General features: G+C 44.0%; 1 protein-coding gene across 1 annotated transcript in view; it reads left to right on the top strand.

The window, feature by feature from the left end:
* Window positions 1-27,478, top strand: part of Map1b (microtubule-associated protein 1B) — a 93,049-nt gene that overhangs the window by 2,119 nt on the left and 63,452 nt on the right. Inside the window, 1 exon segment of the mRNA NM_019217.1 lies at window positions 6,551-6,652. Coding sequence (NP_062090.1) covers window positions 6,551-6,652 — 102 coding nt within the window.

Genomic DNA, 27,478 nt, shown 5'->3' with positions numbered 1-27,478 from the left:
CTTAGTTTATTTGCACATTTTTTTCTCCTTGGAAAAACTCACAAGTATCGACATTGGGTGTGGCTATTGTGGGGATTAATGGCTAGGTGTTTTAAAATCATTTTTTACTTATTATTTCTGGGACATTAAGAAGTGCTTTTTCATCTCCAGAATTTTCAGACCCACCCATTGTGGTGCCAAGAGAGGAATCATCACGCCCATTTTTAGAGGTTGCGGTCTGGGACGTGAGGGAGGAAAAGTGAGGGACAGACTCAAGGTCATGGAGCAAAGCAGTGACAGGAGGACGAGGACTGGTACCGCAGAGGTCACTATGGGTCGAGATGGGAGTGAGAGCAGGCTAACATCACAGGTTCCACAGGCAGTTTTCAGACCTTGTCTTAGGGAAGTCGTCCACTTGTGGGCACCTCTAGGTGCAGGGAGGTGGCTCAGCCATCACCTTGCGACCACATTTATCTCCCGCTTTGTTACTGGGTTTGATCATTCCAGTACGTGTTCCGTTCCAGGGTTTATTCAAGCCTCTTTCTGTCGGAGGAGAAAATAGATGCAGCCAAGGAATTCTGACTTTACTAGCGTTTAGTCCTAAAATCCAGATTTGTCTTCTTGACACTAGGAAGAAAGAAAAGAAAAGAAAAGAAAAGGAAGGAAGGGAGGAAGGAAGGAAGGGAGGGAGGGAGGAAGGGAGGGAGGAAGAGTATTCAAGAGGGAGGAAAAAGCACAAACCATAGAGGAACAGTTCACTGAATTTTCACAAAGTGAGCATACCTGTGTTGTCCAGCTAAGAAAGAGTCATTTACTAGAATCCCCACCCACCAACCCTAACGTTCATTTCACAATCGCCAGGCTTTCTGGTTTTTAATTCCCTAATTTGGTCAGTTTTTTTCTTTTTATTTTTTTCTTTCTTTCTTTCTTTTCTTTCTTTCTTTCTTTCTTTCTTTTTTTTTTTTTTTTGGCATGGATTTCTGAAATGGTTATATCAATCTCATTAAGAATCAACCAAGTGTGTGAGCAGAGCCATTTCCTCCAGGGTAGTAACAGATGTTGCTGATCCTCTAGAGAGTGCTCTCCTGGGTCCCAGGGTCTTGGTGCAGCTCACACTGGATAAGTGAAAAATCCTACGTCCCCCAGCTTTTCAGACAGCTCGGGATGACTTAGCAACAGGGTGGCAGGCTGTTTCCATGGCAGGGCACACTGCTGCTTCAGTTGGCAGCTCCCAGCTGGGCTCCTCCAGAGGTCACTATGGTGCCATGGCTATTGTGGCTGGTGCCTGCAGGCTATGCCGTGTGAAGCCAGGAGAAGCTGCTCCAGGGGGCTCCAGCTCTGACTGTGAGCTCCCTGAGGGCTGGGAAAACAGCTTCTCTCATCTCTTAGCCTTCCTTATTTCCTCTTCCTTTCCCATCCAAACCCAGGCACCGTGTAGCCTCCGAGACCCTGGAGTCTGGCACATTTGCCATTTGATTGATTATCCAGAACACTCTGGAAAGGCAAATAAATAAATAAATAGATAGATACATGAATTAATGCATAAATAAATAAATAAATCTAAACACCCCCCAGAGGGATGGTAGATAATGCAGCCAATCATCAGGCCCGAAAACACCCCAGTGTGGATGCTAAGTGCTTCTTGAGACCAAGAAAGAAACATGGCCGCTCTTATTTGCTCAGCTGCGTTCCAAAAGCACCAAGTCAGGTTTTATGTTCAGAGCTTCAAACAATAGCGCTCCCTTGCCCTGGCCCACCTACACTGACGCAGTTATACAGGACTTGACTCCAAACTAGAGCGGACACCACCAACTGATTCATTTGTCCCTCCCTAATTGTCCCTGACGTGGAGGCAGCCTGATATCCGTATCCTCGGGGAAATGCTGGTGTCTGAGTATATTTTAATATCTAGGCCCTATACAACGATACCCACGAAACAGAAACTTAAAGAATGGTACAATGAGTTTCTGTCAGTTTGTGCCCTTCTTTTCAAAAGATCCAAGCCACCCAATGTCAAGTGTTAAGTGTCAGTCTGATGCTTTGAATTATGACCAGAAGGCAACTGTCCTTCTAGGTGACCTGGGGAATAAGCAGGATGTGCTGGTGAGAAAATAGATGAGTGGAATGTCCACAGTCTTGGGTCTTTCAGTGTGAGTTAAGCTGGTTCTATCGTGATAGTCTGATGCTACCTAACTGAATATGTTCTATCCAAAATTGTAGGCAAGAAAATGAAGAATCCAGAAAGACTTTGGGATTTAATTTTCATTTTCTTCTAGCAAGGAGAAAAGTGAAAACCATATATGGTAGGAGATAAAGAGATGCTAGAATGTGTTGCATTTATTATGGTCGTCTTCACACTTCCAAAGTCAGGAGGCAGATGGATTTCTGCTTGTGCTGCCTAATTGGTGTTACCACTAAGGGCTCTGTGAGCATAGCTGAAACACAAGCTAGTCAGTCCTCAAACTGAAGGTCATTGAATCAATGCCTTACTGTAAATCTTCCCTGAGGCTTGCTTTTAAAAGTAATGTCTAACTTTTAGATTTGGAAGTAGATTCTTATAGATGACTCTTTGCTTCTGTTCTGAGATGTTATCTAAGACTTGAGATGTTCTTCTTTTTTCACTTCCATGCTCTGAAATGATGCTCTGTCCATGTAAGATACGGTTCCCATAACACACGAATACGTGATGAACGTTAAATGACTGGCTTTGTAAAGAGAAAAGCAAACCAAAAGTTAGGTCAAAGGAAAGCTGGGAAATCTTTTCTCTAAAATGGATCTTAGTGTTTTCCGTTCAGCTGCTTCTCTGGTTTATGCTTCTATGCTAGGTTCAAGCTACCTTTTAGTGTCATTTTCCAAACAGAATCATAGGGCTATAGGCTGACCATTCATGTATTTACGAAAAATAATCAAAAGCCTGCTTCTAAAAGGGAACGATCAAATTGGGGAAAATAACCTGTCAAAGGCCCTATTAGCTGTCACGTGCGTGCAACGTCTGTGCATCAGTGAGCACGGTACGGTCCATTCATTTTCCTTTCCTTTCCTTTGGTCTACTGCTTCTGTTAGAAATATTCAGTTTTCATCCACTAAAGGAGAGGGGCTTTTTGGTTTTATTAAGCCAAAAGTTCCTACAAGATCAGGGTAAGCTTTGTGTAATGGAGCCAGAAGACCCAGGATATAACGTCCATCTTTCTTCCTCACCCCAACTTGCTTGGAAATACCCTTCCCCTTCTTTTTCCTTCTGTTAAAAGCCACCTGCACTCATGCTTCTTTGTGCATCACTAACACATGGGGTGAGAGATCAGAAAAGAAAAGATAGTCTGATACTTCCTGTCCACCTGAACACGGGGATGGGCGCTTGCCTCCCAGGGCGGAGCTCTCCAGCTTCTGGAGCTGCCCAGCGCATTCTCCTGTGCCTGATGCCCCTTGAACCCAGCCGGGCATTTGAAACACAGAGGTTTACTGCCTCCGGCTGCTCCAGTTGTCAGCCCCTGGGTAATCCAGTAAGGATGAAGTCCTCTTAGGTGGCTACAAAGTCAAACCCTCAATCAAGAGATTGCCCTTAGAAATAGGGGGTAATCAGAAAAAGGGGGTGAGGGATATAGCACATTTCCCCCACTATAGAAATCTCTTTCAGAACCTCTTAACACCACCCAGGGATCCCCTCTCTAGCTGCCAAGTCCAGAGGAGAATGTAGGAAGAGCTGTATCAATATCAGGGGTTCCAGCTTTGGTCCCCAATTAGTCAGGAAGGGGAGATCTGGAAACACAGTCGAAAGCAATTGGTCTTCATTGAGAACCCCTCTCTTTACCACTAATATCCCAGCATAAGGGGACAACTCATTACTAAGTGTTTTATTTCTAAAACTGATAAGGCTCCAAATTTTTCGTTCCCAAGTAGCCAGGGAGTCTAAATAGTCTTTATTTTATAAACCGCAGCACCAATCATACATTCCTAAGAAATATTTTGACTGGAAACTGGTCTCCTAGAAAGAGAGAACCTTGAATGTTTTTCCTTTCATTGGCAATTTACACGCCGGGAGTTATTTTTACCAACTGTCTGCTGGTTTGATTAAAAAAATCAACTCAATGGATTTTTTTAAAAAAAAGTTTAGTATTTTTCTAATGTCAAATTATAAATGTAAGAGGCATAAATTAATATAAAGTGAACAATTCACCACTGGTGTCGCACTGGCGTTGCAACAAGGGGGAAACGGCAAATGCCAATGCAGGAGCAAGTGGGTGCCTAACCCCAGACAAAGTCATTCAAATAATGTAGCCATTTAGACGTTGCCTAGAACAAAGATGGAAAAATAGTATGAATTTAATTTAAATACATATGTCTCGTTAGTAACTTATTGACCTGGCTTGACACGCCAGAAGACAAAATGGAGCTCCATCAACGGTTCCAATTAAGCCGCTCCAACAGGAACTCAATGGCTTTGCGCACGGAGGCTAGTATAAAGTGTATATGTTGAAGTAAAATATTCTAATGAATTCAGATCTCTCAACCTGTCAAGCTCAGCGGGGAACAAAAAGAAGCCATTTATCATTTCTCCACTAAAAAGACCCACAAACTCTCAACATGCCTTTCTTGTTAAAATTTAAATATTCCATTAACACAAATGCAAACTGAGGCCATTTAATGTTGCCAGGGAGACTCATAAAATTTTCCCTTATAATTTAGCCTCTCCTTAGGAGCGTTAACCCTTTCTTATCTGAGTCTTTCCCGCTATTCCTATGAGAAAGTCTCCCTCTGTCAAAGGGGCACGCAGCTGTTTGAGAAGGTTCCTCCGATGGAGAAGGTCTTTGTCCACCAACCTAGATGCCCCAGGCATCAGAGTTACAATTTCAAGGCCACCTGATCTAGTTAGAACAAGTTCTAGGCTGGTTTGGCCATGTAGTAAGACCTTGTCTCAAAGAAATAAATAAATAAAAATGAGAAAGAGAGAGAGAGAGGAGAGAGAGAGAGAGAGAGAGAGAGAGAGAGAGAGAGAGAGAGAGAGAATGATTTTGAAGATATCTTTTCATGTATAGTGAACTGAGCTCTACAATCTTTTAAAAGGTCTGTATCTTTAATCAAGACATTACATATACTTAAGATATGCGTTATACAGATTTATTATACGTATGACGCAAAGGGTTGTCCCTAAGATAAGAACATAGTGGTGGTAAACGGAGGCAGACATTAAGGATTTAGAGGTGGGTTTCACACACTGCCCTGTAAACCCTCTAGGCTGATGGCACAAACACTAATCAATCATTCGATCAATCATTCGATCAATCAATTATTGGCTTTTTGGTTAGAGATACACCTTCGGTTGCAGAGGCTCGAGCCTCTCCCCTAGGAGTTTGATAATAAGTATTTGTTGGCTCAGAAGTTGGTTTCTGACCGTTGAGGATGGTGCTAGGTACTGGCCCCATCATGAGCAGTCTGTTGGGCGAAGTCTAAGCACATACATGCGAACGCACATACACATGAGCACAGGTATACATACATGTGAACACACACACACACACACACACACACACAGATGTTACCTAGGCTTCTGTGGCTCACAGCTTCCCTGGCTTCTGTCCAGGGTTCTCGTAACCTGATGTTCTCTGCATTCTCCCTGAAACATCTCCCTACGGTTGAGGGGAGGCAAGGAGGAGAAAGAAGAGCCTGAGAAGGTAGGGCCAGTACTGGAAACCACAATGATTCTGATTCTTGACTGTGGGTTACTCTGGTCCCCGATGGTTCCTTCCAGGCTCATACAAGGAAGTTCATGCCCACTCCCAAACTACCAGAGTTTTATCAAGTATAAAAAGTTCTCCTGGATTAAAAAAAAATCAGTATAACTCAACAATTGTGAATTAAAGACACTTCTTGACAAGCTTACTAAAAATAAATGACTGATACAACTCCTAGTCCAAACCTTGAGTTCTACATGCTTATCAAAGATCATACAATTTGGGATTGATATGGGGGAAGGGAGATTAAGAAACCAAGGTCAGGGGTTGGGGATTTAGCTCAGTGGTAGAGCGCTTACCTAGGAAGCGCAAGGCCCTGGGTTCGGTCCCCAGCTCCGAAAAAAAGAACCAAAAAAAAAAAAAAAAAAAAAGAAAGAAACCAAGGTCAAAAACAAGTAAATGGGAGAAGTCGCACACGCGCACGGCAAGAGCATCCTTTGGGAAACGGACCAACGCTTGAATGGCAGCTGCCCATCCCATCTGCATCTGACACTGGCCACTTAGTAGTGGAGTCTGAAGAAGTGAGTGGTAGTCTGGAGCCGCTAAGCCAGAACCGTCGTCTTCCGTGCCTTCCTGCCTCTCTGATTCTGCCATTTTCTAATAACTGTTTGCTTTCCAGCCTCCAGCCCTGCCACACCTACATTTTATGAGAGGCAGACCTTCAGTGTCCCAGTTAGTTCTCCCTCCCTTGTGTCCCAGTGGAGGGACCATCCCTTTTCCATTTGTGGGCATCCACCGCTAGCCAAGGAACCCTCCAGAGAAAGGCCCGTGAGGGATGCTTTCCAAACCACTCTGAGATGACTCACAGGAAGCCTGCCAACTGTCTTCCTTTTACTCCACAGGGATCCGATCGTGGGACACAAACCTGATCGAGTGCAACTTGGACCAAGAGCTCAAACTTTTCGTGTCTCGACACTCCGCGAGATTCTCTCCTGAAGTTCCAGGTGAGGCTTCTGTTTGGTGTTAGCCCCGCTTTTGACAGGAAGTGACTGTCAGCTGGGAGACTTTGTCTGGGCTGTAAAGAAAAACTTTTCCTCTCACTGCTGGCAAGTTCTTTGTATTTGTTTATTTCACTGACTTGAGCCAGCAGCCACAACCCGAAAAAGTAGAATTTAAGTGATCACCATGGGGAGTATTTATGGTGTGGGTTCTTATGAGTGGTTTTCAAGTCTTGGGTATTTTCCCTTTCGGCTTCAATTATACTCTGACCTCAAGGGATTATAGAATATTTCAATCTTAATTTTACTCCAAGCTCTGGAGTGCTTCTACGATCCTCTAACTCCCTTCTCTAAAAAGAAAAAGGACACATGGTATTTCAGACACAAAAGATGTTTTTCAGCTCCTTAGTGTGGGGAGGAACCTGATGTCCCACTCTGCTGTGAAAACAGCCTTTCTTTCAGAATAAGAGAATCGAAGGTAAGGATACAAACATTGGTCACAGATAAAGTTGATTCCCCCCCCACCATGAGGATGTGTCCCATCACCAGGCTTTGGTGATGGTTCACCAGATTCAGCTTTTCCTCTTCTGTGAGCTCTGCACTTCTCCCATCTGGTTCCCTTTGGGCATAAGAGTTCAGCTTCTGGCTCCTGAACTCTCTAAACCCAGGTGTGTCTCTCAAAAGAGTTATCATTGAAATGAAACTGATTTTATTACTCGACTCTCATTTGACTCTTCTGTAAAATCAAGAGTTTCCTGGATATATGCTTCTCTTCTCTGAGTTCTTATTGGCATTGACACAACGTCAGGCATGAAGGTCGGTCTCTCTTACGTGACTAGAAGATATTCCACTACTCATGTGCACTGAGAATCCAAACCGCTTGTGCAGAATGTAAATGCCCTCAGGACTCGATCTTAACTGGGTGATTTAGCCCTGGGCACCTCCCCCTGCTTTTTCCTTTTGACTTTGAGAATAGAATAAAACCCAACGCTTTCAGTGTCCCTCTACTGTAGCTGTCCAGCAGCGAACTGAATGCGTTAATAAAAACGTAGAGAAGATGGTGGATGAGGTGGGTGGGGATTGGGATGGGGGGAGGTTATCTAGGGAGGATCGGGATATAATTTGCTAAAGGCTAGGTACAGCTTAAGGTCTTTGCTCTGGTCATTATTGTGGGTTTGTTTTTGTTTTTTGTTTTGTTTTTTGTTTTTGTTTTTTGGTTTTTTTTTTTTTTGTCTCACAAATCTCTGTAATCACCTCACAGAAGATAAGTGCCCATTGCCAACAAGTGAGTTTGTTTCAATGAGTCAGCGCCAAGTTTCTGTCACTTCTCTGTAGGTCGTTCTGGCTTTCTGTTTTGTAAGACTTTTTCCCCCCTCCTTTCTTTTATACACATGTGGCTTTCATTGTATACATTCGTATTTGGGTTGCCTTCCAATGATGACAAATGCGTATTGCAAAATGAAAAGTCGAAAGGAAAACTGCTGAAGAATTAACTCTTTCCAGGCTAAAGGCCTAGCTTGGAGACTAACAGGAGACATCTCCCTAAAATGCCACGTTAGCCTGGTAGACCCCGCCCCTCCCTCTTCCTGCTGTCACCTGCATTAAGAATGGGTCACCTATCTAGCGATGCCGGTGCTGTGCTCAGTGCTGGGCTAGGGGACTGGCTTCTGGACATACAGCACCCTTAGCACTACAGTCAGCTTGGAGTGGGTTAATGTTAGGACTGCCCCTTTCAGACTGTGCAGGACCCAGCTTCCCTCTGAGCAGAGCCAAGGCAGTAGTGCCCCTGTGGAGGAGTCATGAAGTTCTCTAAGCCAAACTGGGCTGAGTATTCCTTATCTAAAATGTTCAAGAACAAAAAAATTCTTGAAGTTTGGAGATTCGAGGTTTGGAACGTTTGCAAATCTAAAATCTTTAATCCAAAAAATCTAAAGTCTGTTGCCAACCAAACCCTCGATCTGTTGTAGGCAAAAGCACAATTCGGAGCATGAGATGGAAAGAGGTTAAAGGGCAAGAGCACAGATCGGGGTGGGTGGAAATTGTCAGACAACCCTTACTTTAGGAGACCTTTGGTGAAGTTTCTTGGATGCGCTGGTGTCCAGTTCTAAGTGTGTTCAAGCCCAGTGGTCTCTTCCCCAGTCGCTTGAAACTTGGGTCTCCCACACTGTTTACGGCAGAACCAGCCTAGCCTCCTCATTTAGAGTTTCAAGAATCTAAGTCTACTCAGAGAGAGAATGAAGTGAGTGATGGGGCCCGTAAAACCAACAAAAACAACAACAACGACAACAAAAACAACAACAACAACAAAAGCCATTTGGTCACTGTAAAACTATTTAAATGGAAGCCAGTGCCCTCCATACACTGAAGATGAGCAATAGAATAGTCGTGACCTTTGCCATACTTCTGTTCTCAGAAGGCATGAAGTCCTGCACCCTAGGCATCAAATAGGTCCCGCCCCTACCCCCTCCGTTGGCTGTTTGATTTGGTTTGATAATTCTATAGCTAGCAGCATTACGGTAGAATATTGGTGAGACTTGAGAGGCAAGGACCCAGGTGGTAATCAGATGTGCTGTGCTGTGCGTTCATGTCGGTTGTTATTTCTTTTGTTATTTTTAAGAATCAGGGGTCATATAGGAAGAATTGGTGGCTGCCTTAAATTGCAAGGGGTGGACCATGTGCGTGGAGCTAACCCGCATACTAGTTTAGACTTGGTACTGAGGCTTTGGAGTAGAGAGTCAAATCAGGTCTCACTCAAGATCACCCTGAGTAGTCATTCGGGACCTGGAATGTAGGCTGCCTCCTGTACAGTAGGGAAGTTGGCACAGTGTGAGTTCTTCAAAATGTTGGTCCAGGGATCTTGATGTCCTGTAGAGTGCTGACTATGTGATTTTTAGATTGGTCAGTCACTGTAGTCTATGCCAGTATCTCAAACCAGCCTAGCACAGATTGCCTTTTGAGATCACCCAGAACACTCCTGCTGTGTGCCAAGGCCATTCCCTGTGGATTTTTCCCTCATTGAAGCTTTCTGGCCATGTGAGAGACAGACCAATAGGCTCCAATAGGAGAGAACAACCTAGTCTTTCACTCAAGAGAACTCTGTAGCTGAGTCTTTGGGACATAGAGCACTCACTATCTTATATAAATCCACACTCCATCATAAAGCTTTTGTTCATGGATATGATTTTCATGCCTTTGATTTGAAGTCCAGTCATTGTTACCGGTCTCCAGGAGTAAGAATCCACAAAACTTTCCAGGGAAGCTCAAGTCTGCCATGGTGCATAGAATTCGACTCGCTTCCATTTCTGCTGTTTCTTTCCCAGGTTTAACTGTAGATCTTGGTGCATATAGTTATAGGGGACCTTATCTTCTGAGAGCATAGACAATATCCCATAATTCCCTCTGTTGGTGAGAAGCCTTCTCATACTGAGAGAGAGAGAGAGAGAGAGAGAGAAAGGAAAGAAGAAAGAAAGAAAGGAAGAAAGGAAGAAAGAGAAGCAAGAGAAAAAAGAGAAAAAGAAATTCCCCAAAGAGAAAGAACACCAGTTTCAAGCCTCTCTCTCTTTCTTACTTTGCCATCTTTTATCTGTTGTTTAAAATGGCTAACATTTTGATAACCCCGTTCCTTGCCGTCAATACAGAGTACAATTTACAGATTATAATTTACAATTACAATACAGTTACAGATTCCAGGGCTGGTTCCCCACATTCGTTCTTAGCCCCGTCGTGGGTTTTTCTGAATGACCTTGGACATTTAAGCATTTCACGTCTCGGTTTCCTTGTTTGTTGATCAGAATGCTTACTTCTGCTTCTGTCGTGAAGACCAGCTGAATCAATGTGTACGAAAACATTGCAACCTACCTTCTGGGGAACTAAATATAAATGAGTGGCCATCTTCCCATCTTCACAAGGAAAATCCGCGTGACTTGTATGCGTGGTGATTATTATTTGTCTGTGGGAAATACTGAGTTCAGATATATGGCTGGCTTCCTTCTTGTAGTAATTTTTAATTTATGTTAAAGATGATTCTCAGAAGCAGGTGCCACTGGCATTCCCAGAAGGCACATAGCTGCTCCTTTTGTCTGGAGGTGGCAAGAATCTTCCAGTTTAGATATATTTTCAGCACTGCTCTCAGTTGTTTGGGCAAAACGAAGGCAGTGCTAGAGTAGCAACGTGGCCTACCACACGGGAAACAAGGATGGTGATATAGAGTGATAGCCCTAGTTATCTCCTTTACCGTGATGACCGAGGCCCTCCAAACCTCATCCTCTCCACCCACCACAGCTTCCTTTTCTCTCTTCAACCCACCAGTGACTATAGTGTCTGCCAATTTTTAAGAGACTCACATTTCCTGTGGTTTACTTTCTTAGTCAGCTGAATAAATAGTACAACCCTGGCATATTTACAATAGTTTTACCAGCTACTAGACAGTGTTCACAGAAGCCTTCTTTTGTCTGTGATTGATTTTGCAATGTGTACATGGGCGGTTCTGCCCGAGAACTCATGCCTTCCCCGTAGAGGAGGAAAGATAAACAGACCGCAGGTGAGCATCTTTAGGTCTGTGTTGAGTGACTGCTAAAAATATCCTTTCCGGAGATTGGTTTAGGTCAGCAGATTAAGACCGATCCTTTTACACTTCAGTCAGGTGACTCTTTTCCTTCCTTTCAGGTGAACGAGTCGAGGTCTCATGTCGAACATTTGCTTGCAGGATCATAAGGAAAGTTCAACAACGATCCTAGGTTTTTGTTTGTCATATTTCTATATCTAGTCCCGTATATTTAGCCATTACATAGAATTATGACTGAGTTGTGTATGCTTAGAATACATCCATTGCTCTATACTGGAGAGTCATGGATGGATTTTTTTCAGCCTCGCTCTAAGCCTTTAAGCAACAAAGCACATGAACAGGTCTTCCCGTTGCATTCAAGGAACTGACATCATTCAGGGAACCTGTGGTCACCGGGTAGGCAAGACTTTGTCCTACCGATTCATCTGTCTTATGCACATGCTCGGGGTGGGGTCCCTGTCCACAGGCCCACACAGCTCCCTCATCCTTTCTCGTTATGTCATTGTCTAAGATGACAGGAAGAACTCTGTCGTTAAAATGACAACCCTTTATTATTCACGAAATAACCCGACTCTGAGGTAAACGGTGCCTGCTGGGGAAAGAATTATTCTATCTCGCAAACCCCTAGCCTTCCACTGGCCCTCCTCCTCAACACTGACTAGCCTGCTTGCAGGGAGGGCAGCCTGCTTGCTATCCCGTGGCCCCCTACCTGCCCTTGTCCTATTCTCCCCTTTCAACTGCTGGTCCAGACCACAGCATGTAGCCTGCCATTTTCAAAACAGTCCGAAGCCACTACAGAGTCCTGTGGCCTCTGTAGCAGGAGGCTTGATACCTAAGAGGTCTGCATGCCTATCGGCTTTGGATTTTCAGGGGCTCTTTATATTCACATCCTAACACAGCCGGCCATGTCCCTCCTTTGGCGCAGGTGTGGCCAATATAAAGGAGAAAAATGTGTCATTGCTGCGTTCATCCCCCAGGGAGTTAATGGCGGTTTGTTCACGCCACCTAGAAATAACTATTCATCTCACTTTAAAAAAAAAAAAAAAAAAGAAAACCTGAGTAGAAAGGATGTTTTAGTCCAAGACAGTAATGGCTCTCAAGCCGGTCCTAATGGGTACTGTGGAACTACTCCATACAGACTAGCGTAGGCAGGGCCCTGGCAGGAAGTGGGCTGCCTGGGCTTAGGGACCGTGTTAGGGAATGCCAATAACCTGCCATTAAGTGCAGCTAAGTGCAATCCAGAGCAGTCCCTTGCTGTCACTGCTCAGCAAGGGGACATCTCAGGCTGTCTCCATGCGGTTTTCTTTCTTTTTAGGGACTAATGTGCCTGTGATTTGACTTAGGGTCTAAAAACACCACACAACAGTAGTGAACTGCCAGGCCCGCAGACCCATACTTGCTGCCCAGGTCCGGCATCTGTGGCAATGTGCTAGAAAGACTGACAGATGAGGGAAAGATGAGACAAAAACTGAAAGATGGCTTCTTGAGTTTCAGGCACAGGGCATTGAGTGCCCATCAATCAGCAAAGAGAGGTGGAGGGAAATGTGGGAGAAGACATACCTGGTGTTTATAATTTCGATGGAAAAAGACATCATTCATTCCTTTAAAACTCTTTATTTTACAAGGAAAGCACTTCCTTAATTTACAAAGTGTGTGTGTGTGTGTGTGTGTGTGTGTGTGTGTGTTAGAGAGAGAGAGACAGACAGACAGACTTAGACTCAGACTCAGACACAGACACAGAGACTGACGGAGAAGAGGTTTTTTCTTTAAAAAAAAACAAAAAACAAAAAACAAAAAACAACTCTATTCCTGAAGATCAGGAGTGAAATGGAAAACCTAACAAGCCCCATGTTTTGATTGTTCCAACCTGAGATGACAAGGTTACCCAGGTACCAGCACTCCGCCCCCAGCTGCAACCCAAGACTAATTAAACGCTACCGTGGCAACGATCAAGTGTCTCCAAACGTCCACCTCCGTGGCTGGCTGGTTTTGTTTTCTCACTGCAGTCTGAGGGCGATCACTATTGTGTATCAAGTCCTATTTCCTTGGTCCTGGAGACACGTGGGAAAGTAAGGGGTACTCCCCCCAGGGAAGCCCCTTAAAATGAGCTGCAGTGCCTGGGCAGCCAATACAAATAAGACAAAAATAATGTGACTTTAATAAACTCTCCCGGGGCTTAAAGAACTGCCTGCACTTAGAAGTAGTGCTCACAGAAAATAGAGCAAGAGAGTTAGTGTAGATTTAAGAGGAGGAGTATGCGACTCAAAGCAAGCGCTCAAAACTCAGAGTGCACCACACCTCAGTTTAAAAGATTCAAACAGAGTTTGGAAGGACTAAGATGAAACCCAGTATCCTAAGAACTGCCCTTATTGCCATGGAGGAAAGGCCCTTTGTTCTTAAGCCAGTCTTCCCTTAACAAAATGGGATTTCGATAGTTATGAGAACAGTCACTGTTGAGTGTCTGCCCCAATGCACAGATTCCTGGGGGACCCTCGCAATGCTAATGCAGGATGGAGTAGCTACTACTGAGTGAGTGTTCAGCACACCACACAGGGCCCTGAGCCCCCGCCTCAGAGCATTGCCTTTGGGTTCTTGAAATTCAGCAAAAAAAAAAAAAAAAAACCAAAAAAAAAACAAAAAAAAAAAAAAACAAAAAAAAATCACATTGGGCAAAAAAATAAAACCAAAACTGACAGAAAGGATCAAAGATGGGCCATGCCCTGCTGCCCAGGTAAACGATACTGATATGGTGAACAGCCATCTTGTTTGGATTCTGTACAGCATTTTCAAGCTCTTGTCTGGGAGACTGTGCTTGTGAAAGAGCGCTCCAAACTGCAGTTAACTGTACTGGACGGAAGCACTGGATGCCTGCTTAGATTTAAGGAGTGACTGTTCTTCGACCAGAATTCCAAGGAGTCTCTCAGTGCAAAGTTCAGAATGTTGGTGGCACAATTCAGTGGGAAACGAGTGTGTGTGTGTGTGTGTGTGTGTGTGTGTGTGTGTGTGTGTGTGTGTGTTTGAGAGAGGAAGTTTTACTCTGATCCAGTAGAAAGGAGGCAGTCTCCTTAAGTTGTGTGATGTATCCTTTGAGACAATGCTGTTTTCAGACTGTCATTTGAAACATATGTAGCAAGTGCAGTTCAGTTTGGAACTGGCTGGGGTAAGATGGCTTGCTGAATCCTTGCCTGCGAGTAACTCGACTGTGGTTACTTTTATAAACAAGGCAGTTAAGCTTACAGTATGTGCTAATCAGAAACTTGCAAGAGAGACCTGTAAATTTCTTTCATTGAAGACATGCTAAAATATTTTTTAATGTGTATAGTATATGCTCCAAAATATATGATCTATGCTATTTGGGACATAGATGTTGAAATCTCTTTGTGGCCTTGGAAATTTTGAATCCAAACTCAAGTATTCCCTAGTTTGAAACTTTGTTGTAGAGTTGAGTCCTTCAGTTCATTGATGGAAATAGCTATTTTAAGGAATCATGACTTTGGTAATGACGTAAGAAAACTATGGCTGGGTGTAAGATGTCTCTTTCCAGACTGTCTTCATTCTGAGTGCTGAAGAAGGGATAGAAAGGGAGACACTAGAGACAGTTAGGTGATCGTAAAAGGGCGGTCATGAAAGAACGGAGTTCCATGACCTAAGTGTGAAATAGCTGGTTCACTGCTCTCAGGCTAGAGTGGACATGTTGGAAAGGGCTTGCTCTCTTCTTCAGAGGGTTCTGAACCATGACCAGTGCAGCACCTCTGGCCGCATTGGAGCCTGTTGTCAGCCATAGAACTCTATGTTTGTAGCAACATAAACCACTTTGCATAAACTGCTTCAGTTTTACTGACTGATTATACATTTGACCAGTCCCTTCCACTGTGGATCGGGCTTCTGCAGAACAGACTGTAAAAGGGTGGAGCTGATTGCTGAGCCCACTTCCGGGTTCTGTAACCCAGGATGCCACGAGTGCTACCACAGTCCCAGCACGGAAATGCAGACAAGCTTGTCCTCCATTCTGCTTAATTTATTTTTTTATTGTTGTTGTTTTGTTTGACTGTTTGGCTAGTTGGTTGCTTTTTGGTGTTTCTAAACAGGGTTTCTCTATGTAGCCCTGGCTGTCTTAGAACTTGCTCTGTAGACCAGGCTGGACTCGAATGCACAGAGATCTACCTGCCTCTGCCTCCTGATTGCTGGGATTAAAGGCATGTGCCACTGTGCCTGGTCCAGCCTAACACATTTTAATTAATTAACTAATTTGTTTATATTTTTATTTTTGTTTTTTCCAAGAGCAGAATTCTCCATGTAGCCCAGGCTGTCTAGAACTCACATTGTACACTAGGCTGGCCTTAAATTCACAGAGATCCACCTGCCCCTGCCTCCCAATTGCTGGGATCAAAGGCGTATGCATACAATCACTCCCAGTTTTTTTCTTTTTAAAGAATATTTTATTTACTTATTATATGCATTGGTGTTTTGCCTGAATATATGTGTGTGTGTGTGTGTGTGTGTGTGTGTGTGTGTGTGTGTGTAAGAGAGAGAGAGAGAGAGAGAGAGAGAGAGAGAGAGAGAGAGAGAGAGATCCCCTGGAACTGGAGATACATAGACAGTTATGAGCTGTCATGTGAGTGCTGGGAACTGAACCCGGGTCCTTTGGAAGAGCAGCCAATACTCGTAACCCTTGAGCTATCTTTCAGCTCCTTATTTTAAAAACCAGGTTTAAAAGGACTATGAAAGAAACCTTATTTAGAAAATCTGCCTGTCCCATCCACTAGGACTGTCAATCAGGGAAGAGTCACAACCTTAAGATTCTCAGGGCATTGACTTCCCAGGATGGGACTCTCCCTGGCCTTTGTCTTTTCCTATCTCTTCCCATAGAAAGCGTGAAGCAGACAAAATTTAATTGTATTTGCAAAACAGTGGACACCTGTGTGGAAAGTATTTCAAAAGTCAGATCTGTGGGTGTTTTTTATCTACACAGTGCCAAATAGGAAATAATGTCACTTTTCCCAGTCAAACAAGATCGTGCACGTTTGGTGCTGCTCTATGCCTCAGATGAAGTCCTTATGCACAAGTGTTTGGGAGAAGGCTGAAGGGCTGCAGCCTATGAACTCAGGGATTAAGTGTAGTTTGAGTGTACACAGAATTGAGAATGGCCTGCATTTTAATGAGCATGATCAGCTATGCATATCTTGTCATGTGAGCCATCAATTAGCATGGCATAATTTAACAAGTCAGTACACACAGATATAAATACCCTTGGGGAGCTATGATCAAATCAGATTATTACCAACAATGTGCATGCAGGTGATTGTTACCAGAAAGCTGGGGTCATCCAGCTGGAAAAGTGGTTTTTATGGTAATATGGCTTGTAATTAGCTATTCATCCATCCATCCATCCATCCATCCATCCATCCATTTTGGTTTTTTGAGACAGGGTTCCCTGTTTTGTTCTGGCTGTCCTTGAATTCCCACTGTAGACCAGGTTGGCCTTAAACTCTGAGATTTCCCTGCCTCTGCCTCTGTGTGTGCCAAAGCTGCCTGGGCTTACTTACATATGAGGCCTTTAAGGCAATGTTTTTTGTCCCAACTCTAATTTGATTATTTTTTTTCCTAAAAGCTTATTTTTAGTTTACTTATTCGACCCTAGATGACATTATTGTGTGTTCACAGAAAACCATACAGAGCATGCCAAAACTTGAAAAGAAATGATTTATGTGTAGAATAGCACCATCGGTGATGGTGTGTGTTGATGACAGTGCAGCGGTCAGTCACTCAAAGGTTCTGTTGATAACTCTTTGTGGGGTTATTCTTCCCCAAGTTTTACAATTCAATGATACAGTCATTTTTTTTTAAGGCAAGTGTCTCAGAATTCACTTAGAATCTCTAAGTCAGTTTTAAACGTCAACCTAAGACATAGGTAAACTATCTGCAGTAAATATGGGTTTGGAAATGTATTCTTCCTTCTCCTTTCTAGAGTGATGTCTTTAGAGATAACAGAGAGGAGAGGTCTTTATCTTTCTCTTTTCCGGTTCACCCTTTAAGTAAGTGTTGTCATTTACTAGAAGCAGGGGCCTGCAAACTGACAGAGCCCCGTCCACACCCTCCTTCTTCCTGTATGTCTTCTCTGTGAAAGTGTTATGTGAAGTGTGCTTCACTTCTAAACACAAAATCCAGCCAAGACTTAGAGTAGCGGCTCTCACCCTTCCTAATGCTGGGAGCCTTTAATACAGTTCCTCGTGTTGTGGTGACCCCCAGCCATAAAATTAATTCCACTGCTGCTTCATATATGTGATTTTGCTACTGTTATAAATAATAGTGTAACTATCCGAAATGCAGGGTGTCTGGTAACGACCCCCGTGAGAGGGTTGTTTGACCCGAAAGGAGTCACAGGTTGAGAACAACTGATCTAAAAAGGAACGAAAAGTGAGACTGTTCTTATAAAGCTTGTTGCCCAAACTCTATTTAAATCTTACAAATTTTTAAGGGTACATTTTGGAGCCACTTATAATTCTACTTATATTCAGTGTGTGTGTGTGTGTGTGTGTGTGCACGTGCAAATGTGTGAGGGTGTATCACATTGCTTTTAAATTATAGTTGTGCACCATAGGAGTGTAAGCTACCGAGGTTGCATCAGCTCCTAATGGATCTGGGGAATGTTTTTTTATTTTTAAGGGATGCCATAACACCACAGGGAAAACAGCCATGCTGATGAAAATCCCTCTACACTGTTACTTGTATGAAAGTGTAGCACATGGCTACCGTCACAGTACATTGTGGTTGATAATGATAACCAACTATCACTGACCACGGTGTTTGCTAAAATAGACTTCTTATTGTGATTCAGAATATACTCCCACTTGGGAGAAAAGCTTTTTCCATTGAAGTGTGCCATGTGCCCCCTCCCCCCTCGGATCCAAGCCTGTTCTTGATTTGAGCCTTCCTGCAATCACACACAAGCCCCATGTCACCTGCTTCTCTCTCACTTTCATAGTCCCATTTCATGTTTTAAAAATAGCATGTCTCCCTACTCTCCAGTCACAGTCCTGTTTTCTACAAATCATGTCTGTTTGGGTTATTTTTAGGCATGAGGTCAGTGTTTTGTTTTTTAAATAAGCCTTACGTCATGGTCAGTTATGCTGTTATGTCCTGTCTGCTTTTTGCTTTATTGTTTTATACATAGGACAGAGATTATTTTGTGCCTTTAGGATATCATTCCAGTGTATAAATACAAGTGAAATAATGTGTCAAATTAACTCACTCCATGGGGTCATCTAGAAATAGGATTCTATCCTTAGACACTGCTACTTGCAACCTAGCAAACTTTACCCAGCCAGTGGATTTCTATGTCTGGGAAACAGACTCCTCACAAATTTGAAACTAGTTAGCAACAAAAAAAAACAGAGGTTCCAATTTACAATTCAGAAAGAAAAAATAATAATGGAAATAAACAAAAACATACTTCGACGAAGTAAAAGCAAGACCTTAAATTAGTCACGGAGCAGATTGCGGAATGGAACCTTCCCTCCAGGATCCTTTCAGATCCCGCTCTTTTCCCAGTTGCAACAAACTTGTGAGAAGGAAGGAATGCGGTTATCCCCTCAGCACAGAGGCAGAGAGGCTTTAAGTTAAAGAGCCTTAGTGGGTAATGCGGGAACCCAGGCGGACAAGGTCAAGATGGTGAGTCATGAGGAGTCACTGGCTCAAGAAACTAGAAGCACTTTACAGAGTAGAAAATAAGCCGCGTTAGCAAAACGAAAACATGCAGTCATTGCTGACCTTATCAGCAGTTTCTTTGTTATAGATTTCCTTTAAACACGAAGGTGTTGGATATTTAGTTACAAATTGTTAACTTTCAGAGACTTAACAAAAACAAGTGGCCAAGAGGCAACTTCTGAGAGGGATGGGCAGAGCCTTGGGCAGGTGGGCTCCGGGGGACTTCAATCACCTCTGCTAGGTAGATGTGTGCTCTCGGGGATGAATTCTTGAACTTCAGTGTTTTCTAAACTTTATCGCTAAGATCCCTTTTATACTTAATATTCTGCTAATTTTTGATAACATCAACCCATAGTAAGAAAAAAAAGTCACTCGTATAGTTGGTAAAATGCTTTCAATGCAAAGGTAGCCATATCTGTTAACTATGAACATAGCCGATGGATGGGGTCAGGCACACCTACCCCGTTCACTGTCCCTGATGCATATCCCTTGTCTGGGAGTCTGGGGCTCTGTCGCATGTGAGGGTTAATAATGATGCGATAATAGATGAGTTTGTCCCCACACAGCGTCCTGTTGTTGGAACTAGCTGTCCATGGAGATGCAGAGGCCCTTGTCAGCCGCACAAGTGTGTATGCATCTCAAACTTCTGAGGAGAGGAGAGTGTAGTACCATCTAACATGTGACAGAGGAACAGATCTGCCAAGAGTCACAAGGGAAGGAATGTCACGGGTGAAATTCACCAAGTCTTTTTTCTTTTGTGTTTAAGATGGACCATGGCTGCTATTTCTATTCCCTAAGTTAGCAGTTTGAAATGGCCTCGAGTTACAAGTCGTAGCGCAGGCAGGGCTGTCATTTCGTGCTTAACTTTGTGTGGATCACTGAAAGTTTACAATCCTTTGTTGCTTAGGAATTAGGAACAAGGAAGTAGAAATTATCTAAGCTGTCCCTATAAACATGTTAATATTTCTCATAAAGCTTACACTATTCTGCTGAGATGTAAGGAGAAAAAGCTAGAGGGAGACACGAGTTTTTGCTGACCGCTTAGAGACACGTGATTGGTGACTTGTGGTTGGAGGCAGCAGAAGTTCCAGGGACCAGAGAGAGAAACCAGTGCAAACCTGTGGGCCTCGGGACTCAGGGCTTCGGTTGTGAGTGTTCCTGAGGTTCTGCTGTGATGGAACCACAGCCCTCCGAGGATCTTTCTTCCCAGCGTCTTCCTGCCTGTCTTTGCTTACAGGAATTGTAGGAAGTGATGCTGCTCCAGTGTAGCCCTGGATCATTAGCTCCACCGTTTGCTTTTCACAAGGCAGCGTGGTACTGCTTCCTTGCATGATGGCTCACTCTACTTTGGATGGCTCTCTACCATTTCATAGAGAATATGTCTACGTTATTTGGGGGGGGGAGGTACCATTATTTCCCATAATTCCACTTTCTCCTTTTAAGAAAGCCTTTTTTTTTTTAAGATATAATTTTTCCACCAACTCATTTTATCTTGGGCTGAAGACCTTTTTTAAATGTCCCATTTTGAGTTCTGTTTGTTTTCTCCCTGGACCGACCTTCTCTCCAGGCTCAGCGTCTGCCATCCGGCGAGCCTTCTCAGGGAATCTCACGATCCCCCCTGAGTCCTGGCGTTTTTTTACCGAATGCTGCCTCCCCTTACAGGGACTTTTCCTGAACTATCATCCAGCCCAGGTTGTTGACCCCAGAGACCTCCTCTATACTCAGCTCTCTTTGGTTCTTAAGAGGATGTAGCCTCGAGAAATGAGACCAGTTTCCCCTGAAGTATGTCTTGCAGGCTAGAATTATGGACAGGTATGAAGGACTGAGTTCGAGTCTCTCCAGCCTTCCTGAGTCTGACAAAACAGGTAAGGGTGAGTGCACAGGTTCAAATGCAAGCGCCATGCCATATGTTACTTCTCTGTGCCTCAGTTTCCTTACCGAAGGAAGACCCTGTTCTACACACGGTGGATTCATGAGTATTCAGGGACTATGGGCTATGGGAAGGGTAGAGATAGTGAGGCCATATTAAATGATGTTATTAGTGTGTCGCTTTCTTCCTTAGGTGAAACATGCTAAAATGTATACTTTGATTACTTTACATACATGTCTTCTCCTGCGAGGCCTCCCCCCTCCCTGTACCTTTCCACGGGGCACCAGTTTACTTTAAATCACAACAGCCATGTTTGTTGTTGTTTTATGGTGGTCCTATGCCTTTTCATGACTTATGAATTTGGGAAAGAGTGGAAGCAGTCGTTGTGTGATAGAGTCTCTGTTTGCGGAAATCTGCCATTCAACAGCTGTCACCGTGTTACAATCTTTGATGATTCAAGAGCTGTATTTTCAAGAGGGAGCCGCGTACTCATTTTCAGTCATTTCATTTATTTTCCTGTATTTAAAAGTACTCCAGGAAGGTTGACTCGTTCCGTGGTAATTAGCAGAACATCTTCTTACTTTTTGTGATGTTCTTTTGAGGCGAGCCTTACCGGGATGGCCTTTAACTTATAGAGATCCTCTCCCCTTAACCTCTCCAGTGCTGTGACATCACATTGAACTCTGGCATAGTGTCCTTTCCCTAAGTGACATGCAGGAATTTGGAACTACAAACCAATATTTCACCAAGAATTTTATCTTCTGTTTTTTTCAGGTTTTCAGATACACGTTCTTAAAAAGGGAGATGTCTAACAGTGGTAAGGAGAGCTTTCAACCCTTCAGGGAAATGCTAAGAAGTGTTAGGAAGACTTAGAACCCTGCTGCATCCTGACTCTGTTCAAACTGATAGTACTGTTAGCCACTCTGTGCAGTGACGTGAATTTTCACTCACGTAAGTGATTGCATTGGGCTTCTAATTTTCTTACAACATTAGCTCCAAGTTCCCTGGAGCCTGGGTTTATTTATTTTTTTACTTTGCCTAATCAAGGCCCTTCACATTTTGAAACTGATTGAAATCTCTGTCTTCCTGATGGTACATACAGTTCGAACACCAATCCCTTCCTGTAGCCCCGACACCCACCCGGAGATGCCTCAGATCAATTCCTCATGTGACTCTAGGAGTTGCCGTTTATGAATTGTTTGAAAACACATACATTTGGACAAGGCATATTAGACTGCTTGAGCCTGCCTGCCACCATGGCAGCCCACTGACAGCCCATTAGATTAATCTTGTCTAATGGAGGCATTCTGTAAATGCCATGGTCAGAGAATGTGCTAGCTACTGTCTTGTCATCTTTGATACGCCTCAAAACCTGTGTTTTTAAAAGGGACTTATGAATGTTATTTTTTACCAAAAGAAGAAAGCCCACTGGCGAGATTAGTTGCCTCCATATAAATCAATACATCATCCACATGCCAGGGATATTTTGGGATGTGAGTGCATGGTATAGCACTGCCTTTTAAAATTCTCTTTTTCTGTTTGCGTTTGTTTGTGAGCTTTTGTATCCATTGCTGCTGTCTTTTGAGACATTGTAGTTCAATGGGGCTCAGTAGGGGGAAATGCAGTTCTACTTCACTGGTCTGTAGATGTTTTTGTATCAGGAAACGAAGGCTGGCCAGTGTAGTCCTTTGATTTCTGCTCCTTTGGGTATTGCCACAGCAAGACCCCACACTGCATTACTGTGTCCCATTGTATTCCCCACCCCCACCCCCACCCCCACCCCAGCCCTGCAAGGCCCTGTGAGAAGGGCTTGCCTAGACTCACATCCACCTCCCTGATCCTGCATACTAAGCCCTGTAATTACAGCAGACATTGCATTGTCTCCTGTCCACACCCACCCTCCTCCCTGTAGGATGATGTCATTGCATGTCAAACAGGGGATTAGCATGAAGAGAGAAAGTCTTTTTTTTTTCCACTACGAAGAATTTGGTTCTGATAAATGTTGCTGCCAATAACTGCTGTTTTACTTCATAAGGGAAGTTTTTTTTTTGTTTTGTTTTGTTTTTTTTTGTTTTTTTGTTTTTTTTTGGTTCATTTTTTCGGAGCTGGGGACTGAACCCAGGGCCTTGCGCTTCCTAGGTAAGCGCTCTACCACTGAGCTAAATCCCCAGCCCCGGGAAGTTTTTAAAAGGAGAGGAAAAACCTTGAAAGCACAGAAACACAGGCATACACACACACTCACATACACACACTCACACACACTCATACATACACACACACTCATACACACACTCACATACACACACATATACACACACACTCATACACACTCATACACACACACTCACACACACTCACATACACACACTCACACATACACACTCATACACACTTACACATACACTCATACACACACTCACATACACACTCACACATATACACACACTCATACACACTCACACACACACTCACACATACACACTCATGCACACACTCACACATACATACACACTCATACACACTCACACACACTCACACATATACACACACTCATACACACACTCACACATACACACACACTCATACACACACTCACACATACACACACTCATACACACTCACACATATACACACACTCATACACACTCACACATATACACACACTCATACACACACATTCACACTTACACGCTCACACATATACACACACTCATACACACTCACACACACATACACACACTCATACACACACATACACACACACTCATACACACACACATTCACACATACACACATACACACACACTCATACACACACTCACACATACACACACATACACACACACACACGCCACATGAACAGAGATAGGCACTGTGGCTCTGTCTAACATTAGTGAAAGCACAGGGGCACAGAGCGTGCCTGGGAAATCGCCCCCTTGCCTTACAAAAGCAGAGGACTTTCATTCTTCTCAAAGCCCACAATGGCCCTGTTGCAGAAAATGGCTCTGGAAAAAACAATGGATCAGGGGGAGAGACACAGCCAGGGCGGCTGCTGGGTGGAAAGGGGATGCAGGCAGCTGGTCCTATCCGTCTCTGAAATGTTTGTTCTTCCAGGATGGTGTGGATGGAGGACGTTTGATTTGTTATGTTTTGGACTAGAGCTCTTGTCATCCCAGACAGAAAAAGTAAGTCAGGACCCAAGGTGGAAGCCAGGTGTCATAGAGTTTCTGTGGAGTTTGTCAATCTTTTTCACTTCTTCCAGTGTATGTAAACATAGATTGGATATAAAGAAATAAAATCAATAATTTAACAGAATAAGAAAATCCTTTTCTGTGTGGGCAGGGAGAGTTGTTTTCGTGTTTGGAGCAATCTGAGAGCTCTGAGTCGGAAGAGTTAATCACATAGGCCCAAGTACAGCCTGGCTTACCTGTGGGAGCCCGGGCAGCTCATTACCAGGCCCAGAGCCTCGGCCAGTGCAGCGGCGTTGACTAACCAGTCTCAGTAGCTGTACCTCACAGGCGAAATCTGACAAGTGTCAGAGGTCATTTTTTCATTCCCTAAAGTCAGAAACTTCAGAAAGCAGGCTAGTGTTCCCACAGTAAGGCACTACCCGAAAGGACAAAGTCCCCCATTTCTGTAAGGCTTTTACAGAATCAGGCAAGGAAACTAACTCCATCCTGTCTTGGCCTTTTCCTGGTGGAGAAGACACAGGGACTGTGAGATCCAGGGCCACCTGCATTAGAGGGCCCTTGAAATTGCCGGGGGCAGGTAGGGGTGTGTGTGTGTGTGTGTGTGTGTGTGTGTGTGTGTGTGTGTGTGTGTGTGTGAATTGAAGTGTTTAAAACATTTTACAGTGCACTTGGGCCTCTAAGATCCTCCTTAGCATTGAGTTTCTTTGGGCCCAGAGCACATTTTCTTATTGGGAATGACGTTGCCTATCCATGCCCTATCTTGCTGTTCTATTCTTGCTCTGTCTGGCAGGGTGGCTGCTTTTCTTTCCTCCCTTGTTTTTTGGGGGATGGGGTGGAGGTTTCAAAACGTGGTTTTTCTGTATAGCCCTGGCTATCCTGGAGTTCTCTTTGTAGAGCAAGCTGGCCTCGAACTCACAGAGATACGCCTGCCTCCCAAGTGCTGGGGCCAAAGGCATGCACCACCACACCGGGCTTCTTGTTCACTCTTCAGCTCTTTCTCTAGCTGGGCTTTGCTTAGATGAGTGCTGTTTTAGGGGTAAGATTCTGGACGCTATTCATTTGACCAAAAGTCTTCAATTGCAGTTCTGAGTTGGCTATGTGTTTAGAGGGACCCTGGGATGTGTTTGAGGGTTCTAGAAATACTGTACTATCCGGGTCACCTGTCCCTGTAGAGTGGGAAGAAGGGAGATGCCACGGCCATGTACTGGCTCTGGACTCTCTTCTCTGCTCCATGCAGAGTCAGGGGCTTCAACAAAACAATTCGACTTTGGACAAGGGGTTGTCATCTCTGTTCCTCCGGAACTTTCTTCTCGATTGATGGGATATGGCCTCTACTCCAAATGACAATAGTACTCCCTGGTTCACTTGGAATACGGACAGCTCTCCTACATTGTCATCATGGTACGGCTGTTACAGAAAGGTTGTCATTACTTGCTCTAGAGAACTGAAATTACTGTCTGGGGATGGCCACATCCTCCTCTCCCAGGTTGCTGTAGGGACATTAAGGTCACCTTCCCCGTTACCCCGCTTGTGGCCCCTCTAAGCTCTCAACACAGCTGTTGTCTGACTCACCCATGGCTTGGGTTTCTGGGATAAGGTTGAATCTGCCTCCTAGGGCCTCCTTACCTGGATGCTGGGGAGAGGGAAATAGCCTTGGTTGCCTTTCACAACCATTTCACCATCACCATCTGCCAGGCCCTGCTCTGAGCCAGGCTGGCTGAAATTTTATTCCATTTACTCAGATGCTGGCCAGACGTTCTTCTGGATCAGGGTGTGTCCAGACTTGGGATTCAGCCTCATTTCTGTTGTTACTTTTTGCCTTTGGAATAACATCTTGCTATGTTGCCCAGGCTAGCCTTGCTCTCCCGATGTCTGCCTCTGCCTTCAGAGGGCTGGGATAATAGAAGAGTATCCCCACATAAGGTTCTTCACACACCCTCAGATCCGCATTCATTTTTTTTTAAACAATAAACTATGATTTAATTTTTTTCTTATTTAGTTCAAGCTAAGAAACCCAACAGGGAAAATCTTGTCTGGGAGTTGCTCTTCCAAACCCAACCCCCAAACAAAGTCAGCTGTTTTCGGTGTTGAGGGATCCACGCATACAGAAGCCATTGAGCTACTCTCTCAAGTACCTGCATTAATTTTACTGTTAGAAATCTATGTACTTGGTTCAGAATATTTGTGTTTGCTCATTTCTGGCTGTAGAAAGGTTCTGGTTTGCACATCCTCTGCTACCCGAGGATCAAGCTACCTCCCCACAGATGTGCTCATGGCACTAAGCTGACCAGCTCCCTGCAATCGCTTACATGTGATTTACATCAGAACTCCCAGGGGCCAGATAATAATTCACAGCCCCCAAAGATCGGCTCAGCACACTTCCGAGCGCAACTTCCTGTAAAGAGAGTGGCTACTCAATTGCTGTCTGTCTGGACAGGCCAGTGAGGGGCCTGGTGCTTGGCTACAGACCTGCATGTGTCGGAGTACGATCGGTGACCATTGGTCCACTGTATTCAGCTCATGTTTCTGCGTTATCTTTGAACACGCTACTTCTCCCAGATCTGCTCCCACAGGAGATTGGCGCCAGTAAACATCAGCCGTGGCTACTGTTTGACGTGAGCCCTGAGTTAAGCTGCACTTTCTGGTTGAATTCCATGGAACCCTTACGATCTGGCTAAACCCAACTTCACCAGAATTTGCCCCAACTTCTTCTTAACTACCTACAAGCAATGTCCGTTAAAAAAAAAGTCTTGATTGGAAATGTTTCTAACAAAAATAAATACTGGAGGCACCTTTATTCGTTTACCTTATTATGAAATTTAAAATTCGAATTGCTATGATTTCTTTAAACGGGGCTCGCACACCTATGACCAACATTCATTCCAGAAGTAGTTATGATAGGAATTAGAACTCAACATTCCCCTTCTGTCTGGCAAGTCGAAGCCTTTGCCCCCTCCTGCCCAACTTAAATAGCCCTAATATTTTAATGTGATCAAAGATCTGTAGTCATAAGACCCGTTTGAACTTCCAGAATGTCTTGAAGCCTCTAACTGTTCATCTTCGGTATCTACTATTAAAATAATTGGTGTGAGAAAAGCACCAACACACACACTACCTTGGCCTTAGGAGTAGTTACTAACTATTCTGCTGTTTGCCAGCAGATGGCATGACTCAGGGCGTATCGACATGCGGTTGAAAGTGATTCCGGAAGGATTTCCCCTGAATTTCATAGTGGAAAATTTAATTTTCCTGTTTTTATAAGGAGCTCTTACAAACAGCTAAGTAAAGTCTTAAAACTGGGCTGTGGTATGAACGTCCAGTTTATATACACACAGGCGATGGGTAGAGAGAGACACATGATGAGTATGAGCGGCTCGAGAAGGTACGGCTTTGCCTGCGAACCACATGGCTTTAAAAGTAGTTCTGCATAGTGTTGGTGAAGAGCACAGGCCAAGTTCTTCCCATTCTACTACTGGATACAAATGGCCTTTCTGACACGG

Source organism: Rattus norvegicus, chromosome 2 (assembly GCF_036323735.1).
Source record: "Rattus norvegicus strain BN/NHsdMcwi chromosome 2, GRCr8, whole genome shotgun sequence".
NCBI lineage: Eukaryota > Metazoa > Chordata > Mammalia > Rodentia > Muridae > Rattus > Rattus norvegicus.
The sequence above is the reverse complement of the archived record's forward strand: the minus strand, read 5'-3'. Positions and strand labels throughout refer to the sequence as shown.